Source organism: Chrysochloris asiatica, unplaced genomic scaffold, assembly GCF_000296735.1.
Source record: "Chrysochloris asiatica unplaced genomic scaffold, ChrAsi1.0 scaffold00057, whole genome shotgun sequence".
Lineage (NCBI taxonomy): Eukaryota > Metazoa > Chordata > Mammalia > Afrosoricida > Chrysochloridae > Chrysochloris > Chrysochloris asiatica.
Genome location: NW_006408575.1, coordinates 3,761,341 through 3,771,779, shown reverse-complemented (window position 1 = coordinate 3,771,779; position 10,439 = coordinate 3,761,341). Strand labels below are relative to the sequence as shown.

The following is a 10,439-nucleotide window of genomic DNA, read 5'->3' as shown; positions in this document are numbered from 1 at the left end:
ACCTTGTGGTTCAAAGTCCAGTGCTAATCCTATAGGCACCACACCAGAAGTCCAGAAGGGGTGGTGGTAGTGGTGGTTATGTGCTGTGGAGTCGGTTCCGACTCACAGTGACCCTGTATAGGGTTTCTGAAGCTATAAATCTTTATGGGAGCAGAAAGCCTCATCTTTCTCCCCTGGAACAGCTGGTAGTTTCCAACTGTTGACTTTGAGGTTCGCAGCCATAGAAGCTAAGCAAGCTCTTAAAAACATGGGTGAAATGCTGAAAACTGCAGACTGTGACTTCACCAATGTGACAAAAACAACCGTGTTGCTGGCTGACATAAATGACTTTGCTGCTGTCAATGAATTCTACACACAGCATTTCAAGAGCAGCTTTCCTGCCAGAGCTGCTTACTAAATTGCTGCTTTGCCCAAAAGAGGCCGTGTTGAGATAGAAGAATAGCTGTCCAGGGACCACACGCCTCAGCATGACCATAAACGGGCCCAGTGTTGATTAGTCTGGAATTCTCATACAATTTTAAAGTGATGTTCGAAGTGGAAGTTTAACTAAATATCTGAAGATTATTGTGAAAATTCCCTGTAATGGGGAACTGACATGAATTGAAGATTAATGAATCCAATTTCTGATATTATAGATTACATTTATGCATACTCACATCACAGAATGTGGCCGAAGGTTCATGCATTACACAGTTTCTCAATTAAAAGTGAAGGGAAACAACATGCAGAAAAATGATTCACTCTACCTGGAAAGTAATAACAAATACCAATTTCAATTAAATCCTAAGAAGCTCTGGTAGCATAGTGGTTACGAATCGGGCTGCGAACCTTAAGGTCAGCAGTTCGAAACTACCAGCTGTCCCATGGGCAAAAGATTTACAGCCTCGGAAACCCTGTGAATCCTGTACAGGGTCGCTATGAATCGGAACCGACTCCATGGCACAAAGCAGCAGCAACTTAATTATGTTAATGCTCTGGACTGCAGTCAGTTTGAACTACAAGGTCAGCAGTTCAAGCTCACCAGCCATTCCTCAGAAACCCTATACAGGGTTGCTATGGGTCAGGGCCAACTCAACAGCACATAACAACCATTATGTAAAATGTTTAGTTCTCATGTCAGACGTAGGATTCTGTTTTTTACTTGAATAAAGTTGAAGTATTCAAACTGAATGATAGAGGCAAAGAAGAAGAAAGTAGATCAAAATTTTATAAGGTGGTGGTGATATGCTATGGAGTCAGTTCCAACTCATAGTGACCTGTATAGGGTTTTCGAGGCTGTATATCTTTACGGGAACAGAAAGCGTCATCTTTCTCAGGCAGAACAGCTGGTAGTTTCAAACTGCTAACCTTGAGGTTAGCAGCCTGACTCGTAACCACTATGCTAGTATTTTTCTAATGGAAATAAAATAGACGTGCAAATTAAAAAAAAAAAAAAATGTACAGCCTTAGAAACCCTATACAGGGTCCGTATAAGTTGGAACTGACTGGGTGGCTCACAACCATCACCATCATGTTAGTTAAGCATAAAGGCTTTTAAGTCAGAATTCCTAATCGGCCACAACTGTGTGATCTCACTCAAGTTACTTCAGATCCCTGATCCTGAAAGGCATTAATTGAAACAGTGATCTACTTGATAATATTATAAGGATTAAATGACACAAAACTGTAAATCACGTAGCCCCAAACCAAACCCTTTGTGATGGGGTCCATTCGACTCAAATGATCCCTAGGACAAAGTAAGGGTTTCTAAGGGTGTAATCTATTAGAGCCTCGGAAACCCTATTCAGGGTCGCTATGGGTCGAAACCGACTCGACAGCACTTAACAACAACAACAATCTATTAGTAAATTGACAGTTGAGTGGCTGGTGGGTTTGATCCATGGCCTTTTTGATCAGCGACTTAATCACTGTGCAATGAGGACTCCTTGATACATAAATATTGAAAAAAATTTTAAACTTTTTATTGTAAATTGAGTGAAGGTTTACAGATTTGATCATAAATTTACATTCAACAAATCATATATTTTAATATTTATGATTACCAACTAGCACAGAGCCTGTAAGCAAGATTACAGTGGTTTGCTGTTATTCCCTCCGAGCCACTAGAGACTGCGTAGACGCCAAGCGGTCCAGGCCCCGGGTCAGGTTGGCGGAAGTTAGTCTATCCCCGACTTCCGCCATTGTTGAATTCCGCCCCGCCTGACACAGCGGGAGTAGCTGTTTCGTATAGTTGCATTGGTCTACCTGCTCAAAGCGACATTCCTTGGTTCCCTTCGTTTTCTCGTGAGTCAATTGTCTTTTCCGAGGGCGAATCTTAACCCCTACGGAAAGGCTAAAGGTGACGTCTTCCGGGATCCGGCGCCTCGCCCCGTGACCTCAGAAATAGCGCTTCCGGGAGAGCGGAAGTGATTCCTCGCCCCGCCTTGTCCCACCCTCTCTTTCCGGTGGCGGAGTCTAGAGACGACGCGCAGGTATGAAGCCTTTCTGGGAACAATCCGGCGGCATCTTATGTTTTGGGGGTCCGGCAGGGCTGTTGACCTGGGGCTGTGGTCTTTCCTTGGAACTGACTCGGGTGCGGGTTGGGATGATGCGACCGGAGTATCTCGACCGGGATTCCGGCTCGCGGCCCACCTAGACTCAAGTTAGCGCCTTGTTAGCCGGCCTCGCTTCAGAAATGCAGCTAGTGCGAGCCCTGCATTGGCAACGCGCTCGACCAAAGTCACATTTGAGTGATCACACAGTGGTGGGGAGGAGGGGGACCCTTGTCAGATCTGGGTTCCCACCTACCCGCCGGCAACCTTAGGCTAAAGTACGGTCGAAGTTTGCTCCCAAATCTGGAATCATAAACACTAATACCATGTGTTTGTACGTGAATACAAGCAGGGAATGGAGAAAACGTCTCTGCCTGGTATTACGTGCTAACCACGTTGCAAATTCTGAACGCGGGAGGCAGGCCTTTGAAAGCCAGAAGTTGGGAATATGGTCTGCACACTAGCACTTGCCGAGGGCCTACACATGCCCACCAGCGGCTCCTCAAATGATCCTATACCGGTTTCCTGGGAGTCTGAGTGGACTGGACGGGCACTTAGAACCACCATGCGTTTCTATATTCCTAGGTTCATTGGGATGGGAGAAACCACAAAGTCGCTAATTCTTGAATAGTTACCAGGCCAGAACTCACTTTGCTGCATCAGAACCTAGACCAGATGTACTGAAACCTTTCTAGGTTTCTCCACACAGAAATTAGAGCTTGCCTCTTTAAACCCTCATGGCATCTTTCTTAACAATATTTGTCCTACTGTATTGTGTGCATTAGTCTGAGAGTAGGGGCAATTAATTGTCCACCTAGTAAGACCTAGTGCTGGGGCTGCTTTGTGTATCAGACATTGGCTAGCCACTATAAGGACGCGCTGAACAGTGAAGCATGTAGCTGTTGTTACTGGTGTACAGAGTAGAAGCATCTTGGGATAAGTGCTGGACTGGAAGTCAGGACACTTGGATTCTCTTACAATTTATGATTAGAGATTAGGCCCGCCTATCTTTGCTTCCCCACTTGCAGGAAGTTGGACAGCCTGGATTTACTTCTGCCTTCTGAAAATGTTATGGCACTTTTCTGACCCCAGAAAAAGAAAACCTTCCACGTTCTCATTTACTTTATCTTTCTCCAATCAACTTGGTGCCAGGGTACTGATTTTACTCATGTTCTATATCAAATTAGAGCTGTTTGAATCAATACAGGTATACATTGGATTTCTGGGGAAGGTCCTTTCCATCAGCCTTCCTGGAAGTCATATTTTTAGTACTTAATTCTGTTGCTGCTATAAACCGTTGATTGGTGGATTCGAACTGCTGACCTTGTGGTTACAACCCAATATGCCACCAGGGTTCCCAAAATACTTAAAAGTTGATGGGGCAAAAAAAAATTTAAGGGCTGGGATTTAAACAGTTGGAGGGAGCATTATCAGATGTCTTGCTATAGCCTGGAATATAGCATTAAACGGCATTTGGAGGGATCCAATGGAGCACAGGAAATAAGTCTCAAGGACTATGTTGATAAGGAGGCTTTGCTTTTTTTTTTTTTAATGTTTTATTGTGAAGCCTTGTATTTTAAACTGGTGTGTTGGTGAGGAATTCAACAGGCAATGCACATTATACACAAAGAATTTTTGGAACAGCTCCCTTTGATAAATGGGTACATACTGACCTTGGCATTAAACACTGGAAGTGTCAGGTGTGTGGACTTAGTCGGTTCTGGTCTCTAGCTCTGCAGCTGGCTTCCTGAAACAACACCATGTTCGTTTCCTACCTGTAAAATGAGAATGGTAATGCAGTCCTGGTGTGGCTCTGTAGGGCAAGCACTGGGCTGCTAATTTAAAAGTTAGCAGCTAAAACTTAAATCAGAACTGACTTGATGGCATTCAACCACAAGTGTATTCTAGGGAGGAGAGCAGTTGTTAGAGGCCAGTGCTGTAGTAGAGGGGTATTGGTTTGTCCAGGTTTGCAAAGTTGTGGTTGTATTCAGAGATCTAAACGTATGTTTTCCATGGCTTCAGAAAGCCATTGGGTAAAAATTCAGAGATACTGCTGCTAGAGCCCCAAGTTTCTCTCCTGGAGATGCTGTGAGGTACACTTTTGGTACTTGCTGGGGGAAGTACTGTTGCCTTTTTAGCCCCAGTTGAAGTGCTTTGAGTGCAGGAAGAAATGGCAGCGGTGAATGTAGCCGTCCTGGGTGGAGAAAAATGGGCACTGGAACAATTTGGGGGTTTCCTTGTACAACTTTCCCTTGTTCTATTGATGTATTGTAGGTTGTTGCTAACATTGTAGTTTTCCTCCCCTCAGACATGGCACCTCGCAAGGGGAAGGAAAAGAAGGAGGAGCAGGTGATCAGCCTTGGACCTCAGGTGGCTGAAGGAGAGAATGTCTTTGGTGTCTGCCACATTTTTGCGTCCTTCAATGACACTTTTGTCCACGTCACTGATCTCTCTGGCAAGTAAGTACCTGAGTGGAGAGTCATGAGCTCAACGGGCAAAGGACTAAGGGACTTGACACTGTAGGGTAAGCACCAGACTGCTAACCACAAGTTTGGTGGCTTAAAATCACCAATCAATTCTTGGAAACTACAGAATTGCTAAGAGTCAGAACTGAATCAATGATATTTAACAGCAGTAACCTGAAAATTTACTATTTTGTGGTATGTGAGGAAGTTTTTGTTTTTTTTTGCTGTGATTACCAAGAAAACTAAAAAGTACTTCCTCCCTCGTGAAGTAATTTTAGAGGACTAAATGGAAACATGAATATAAAATGTTTGAGTTGAGCTGTGTGAAGTCTTTTGACTACATTGGCGCACCTGGTGGTGGTAGGGGCCTTGCTCACTTGCATACCCAGTTGTGCATTTAACAGGTGCTTGTTTGTCAGAGGAGCAAGATTCAGATTTATGTTGGCCTTTCATCCTTAGACCTGAGGTGTAGTTCTCATTAGGACAGAAACTGAATCTTCATTGAATCAAGAAATCACTGCTTTTGTCCACAGGGAAACCATCTGCCGTGTGACTGGTGGGATGAAGGTGAAGGCTGACCGAGATGAATCTTCACCATACGCCGCCATGTTGGCTGCCCAGGATGTGGCCCAGAGGTGTAAGGAGTTGGGCATCACAGCCCTACACATCAAACTCCGTGCCACAGGAGGAAATCGGTATGAGACTGGGTGGTGGTGGGTACCCAGACAAGTATTTTTTCTCATAACTTACATAAGGTACTGTAGGCATTTACATATTTAATGATTGACTTCCACCTCCCACACATCCCCCAAAGCAACTTCCTGTATTTAAGTATTCACTGTATACCAGGCACCTCCTTCTAGATACTGGAGTGGTGGGGAGTAGATAGCCTCTCCCCTTCTGTGATCCTTTGCTGGTGGAGGATTCTGGCTTTAAACAGCTTAGAGCTTCTGAAGAAGTCCAAGGGATAGGTACTGGCACCTTGGTTATGGGGGGATAAAGACAGAAGTAGACAGATGGCACCAAAGAAGATGTCTAATTTTTCAATTGCTGTTGCCAGTTTGATCCCATATGCACAGTTCTTAACACAACACTCATGGCAAACCTTTTTTTTTTTTTTCCTAGTTAAGCTAAACTCTTGCTTGATTTTAAGAAGGCTTGGCGGGGGGGGGGGGGGGTGATAATGGTTTAGAGATTTTCTCAAGGCAGTAGTTGTCAGGATGTCAACTACCGTAATGATTCCCGAAAGTTTAAGCCCATGAGAATTTGAAATTTTGTTCTGCCTTTTGATCATTCTTCTATGGAATCTTTCATCAGAATGGTCAGTAGCTGGGCACCATTCAGTTGTTTAGGTCTCCTGTCAGAGGAAACGTTCATGGAGGTAGTTAGCCATATATATCCCATATCCCCCTATTCCCAACTCTCCTTCCCCTTGTTAAGACCCTAGGCACTACACAACAATCTAGAGTATAGAACTGAATATGTTATTGAGTCAATTCATGGAGATGACCCCCCACACCAAGAAACCAAATCCCATGGGGTATTTTGTTGTACAAGAGCATCTTCAGCACTTACTCTTTTTATTGCAAATGTATCTCACATATTTTTTTGCCATATAAGTGAGGTGATACAGTATTTGTTTCTTCTATGATTAACTGTTTTGTTCACCATTCTGTCTTCAAGCTCCATCCATTTCTTGTGCTGGCTAAGTAGTCTTGTGTAGGTAACCACATTTTGTTTACCCATTCATCGTCATGGGCATTTAGATTGTTTCTAACTTTTGGCTATTGTGAACATTGGTGTGCAGGCCTCTGAGTCAGCATCTTTACTGATAGATGACGACGCTGAGCATCTTTAACTGTTTATTGTGAGTTGAGTGAAGTTTTACAGAACATCATTGGTCCCACATTCAACAAACCATAGCAATTCATATCATTACAATGACTGTAATCCTTCCATGTGCCGTCCATTAACAGTATTTACTTCTGTTCACTTTAACTCTTGCACTTCTCCCTGTGTCTTCTGTTACCTTCATCTTTCCTGTGCCCCTTACTGTATATTGCATTCACCATCAGCCAAGTTAATGTGTCTTCGGCACTGGAGAGCTGACTGCAAGGTTGGTGGTTGAAACCATCTCAGCCGCACTTAACCAACAATTCTCTACCCTCTCTCCTACCCCTGGTAACCATCATAGAATGTTTCTTTTAGTAGAAAATGTTTGCAGCCGTGGTCTTGTACAATATTTGTCCTTTTGTGATTGACTAAAATTTCACTCAGCACAGTGTCTGTCCTCTGGGTTCTTCCATGTTGTCAGGTGTTTTGCAGATTCATCATTATTCAGTGTCGTATAGCGTTCTATCGTGTGTGTGCACCAAAGGGTGTTTATACATTCTTCTGCTGATGGGCATGTAGACTGTCTCGTTACTTTTTCTGGTAGTCATTTGATAAAACAACTTATTTTTATGAGGCCCCATTTATTTATTTTACTTTTAGCTCTTGTTGCTTATATTAGATAATCCATTGTGAAAAACTGGGTTCGACAGAGTTGCCCCTGCTTGTTCTGAGAATTCTATGGCTTTAGTTGAAATCTAATTTCCTCAGTGCTGTTTATCAGAGAGACTCTTTTTGGCTCCCCCCCCCCCAAATGGTCTTATTGGCACCTTTGTCAAAAATCAGTTGACAATTGTGACGTGTCAGTGAGTCTGTTCTGACCCATAGTGAACCTATATAGGGTTGCCAAGAGCGGCTTGTGAGCTTGAACCGCCAACCATGCGGTTCAAATCGACTTTGCTGTCTAGTGCATTAACCTACTGCACCACACCAAAACTGCGGATTTATATCTTTCAACAATGTTTTGTAGTCTTCATTGTATGAGGAAGCTTCAAAATGTGGGAAAATGGAGTTCAAAGATAATGGACTTTTTCCATGAACATTTTGAAGCCCACGCATATAAACTTTTCATGTCCCTGCTTAGATTATTTTTAGATTATTTTATGTGTTTGTTGGCTTTTTGAGTAAAAGTTTATGGGACTTTTTTTTTTTTTTTTTAAGGCTTTTATTGAGAATTAAATACAGAATATCGGGTTTGCACTCAGCCAATTGTATTTTGTTTCATTGCAATGATTTTGCAATGATTACAGTCCCCTCTGTGCACCATCATTTAAACAACCAAAGAGCCCATTTGGCACACCAGCCTCCGCCCACCAGCACACAGCCTTTCTCTTTCCATGAGTCTAAAGCCTCGGTTGCTTCATCCTTCATGCCTCCATCTCTGGTGTCATTGCTTCTCTGGGTAGAATCCCATGTTCCACTCATGCTCTTCTCTCTTGATTGTCCTAGGGGTTTCTGTTCCCAGACTATAAGATAAAATCTACACCCTTTTTGTTACACATCTACCTTTATAGTTGTGACAATTGCAGTCAGTCATGGTAACAATTACTGCTGAATCAGAAAAATACTATCCCCATCTCCGAGTTTCACCACACCCCCATTTAGACAAGATGAAAACTGTTCAGTGGGGTGGGGATTCTACACCACACACATGTGCGCGTGTGTTTTTCTCTTCATTGATTTTTAAATGAGTGCAGGCATCCTTGTGTTTTCAATTTCAAGAGAAGAACTTGTTCTACATTAAATATGGCTTTTCATGTATGCCCTGAATCATTGAGAAATTCCTCTTCTGTTTCAGTCATGAGAGTTTTCATCAAGAAAGAGTGTTGGACTTTACCAAATGCATTTTTTGCATGAATTAGAGATGATCATCTGGTTCTTATAATTTGTTCTGTTTTGTAGGTTGAGAATAGTTTTGTAACAATATAGGGCAAAAACCATAAGTGAACCATTAAACCTAAAATATTTATTATTTGACCTTTACAGAAACTTGGAGACTGATAAGCTAGAGGATTTGGGTGTCTGAAAAGGAAAATCCCAATGACACAAAACAGCCAGAGATAGCCAAAGGCTTTTCTTTGGTGGCAAGGCGGGTTTAGTCAGGTGCCTTTTCTGTGTTGCTTGCTATAATTTAGACTTTTGTTTCCTAGGACCAAGACCCCTGGACCAGGGGCCCAGTCTGCCCTCCGAGCCCTTGCCCGTTCGGGGATGAAGATCGGGCGGATTGGTAAATGCTTTCCTCTGATTTAATACTTTGTTCTGCTTTGAATCACTGACCCCAGACAATGTGTGTCAGTGGCTACAGGGCCTGGTCTTCCTGAATGTCCCTGTCACCATGGTTGTGGTAGTATTTTTCTGAATTGGGAGTTTCATTTCCGAATCTGCCCCATGTTGCCGAGTACAGCAGTTGAGGTAGCATTTCATTTGATAGGAGACAAATGGTCTTCCTCCCCAGTGTTTTTTATGAATGGGTTGCTGTTAGCTTGTTGTTGTGGACTGTTTCCTACATTGTAAGACAGTCCACATCTTTGCTCCCTGCTCACTGAGTACACCAGGAAGTGCTACATTTGTGAAGCACCAACTACCCTCATATCTATTGCCTCTTGATTGTGTAGAACTCGAGGAAGGAGACCATAGCCCCGCCATGCTGTATCTGCATTTGGTCATAACATGAACTAACTCCTCTGTCTAAACTTCAGACCCCTCTCCTACCATAAGATTTTTTTTTTCCCTAAGCATTCCCAACCTTTTGCCTATTGAAGAGGAGACCGTCTGTCTTCAAGTTGCTCTGTTTCAGAGGCTTTTCTTCAGCAGAGTTGATGGAATGGGTTATGGGAACCTTATGTTTATCATAATCTATCTGTGCCGCCCTATGCAAATCCATCTACCCTCACTCAGTTTCCACTTCTGGAACGTGAGGTTAGACTGGATTGGGGGCTTTGGGGAAGCATGGGGTTAGGAGCTTCACATGTACCTGTTCTGTATTGGAAGATCATTTAGGGAGGAAGAGGGTCCAGTACAGATAGATGACTGGCCTGGGGAGGCCATCCAACTCCAGGCAATAACACTTTCTCCTCTTCCCCACAGAGGATGTCACCCCCATCCCCTCCGACAGCACCCGCAGGAAGGGGGGTCGCCGTGGTCGCCGTCTGTGAACAGGATTCCGCAAATCGATGTTATCTGTTAATAAATTACCTTCACATATACTATTTGACTCATCTTCTTGGGGAAGGAGCCACCCCTCAGGGATGTTTGTTTCCTTTCATCTAATTAGACCAGAGCCTGAGGCCAGCTTGGTCATAGAAGCAGTCATAAAACAGCAGGTATTTAACACCCCACCCTACACCCAAAAAAACACTACACAAACAACCAAAAAAACCCTCAGTGGCACCTAACAACAGTAGTGCTTCAAGACCTTGCTTGGAAAATGTTGGTTCCTAAAATGGATCACTTAAAAGAACCATAGCAGGGTGGAAACCGTTGAGCCAAGTGTAGCCTGCGCAGTAGAAGAGCCTTCCAGACAAACTCCATATATAAACACTATGTGGGTGGG

The 10,439-nt window shown here is 43.4% G+C and overlaps 1 protein-coding gene across 1 annotated transcript; it reads left to right on the top strand.

Annotated features, from left to right (window-relative positions):
* Positions 1-2,418: 2,418 nt before the first annotated feature.
* Positions 2,419-10,098, top strand: RPS14 (ribosomal protein S14). Its single transcript, XM_006863882.1, has 5 exons — positions 2,419-2,471; positions 4,840-4,990; positions 5,530-5,691; positions 9,037-9,113; positions 9,974-10,098. Exons 2-5 carry the CDS (start codon positions 4,842-4,844, stop codon positions 10,039-10,041), a joined length of 456 nt encoding a protein of 151 aa, XP_006863944.1. The 5' UTR covers positions 2,419-2,471; positions 4,840-4,841; the 3' UTR covers positions 10,042-10,098.
* The last annotated feature ends 341 nt before the right edge of the window (positions 10,099-10,439 follow it).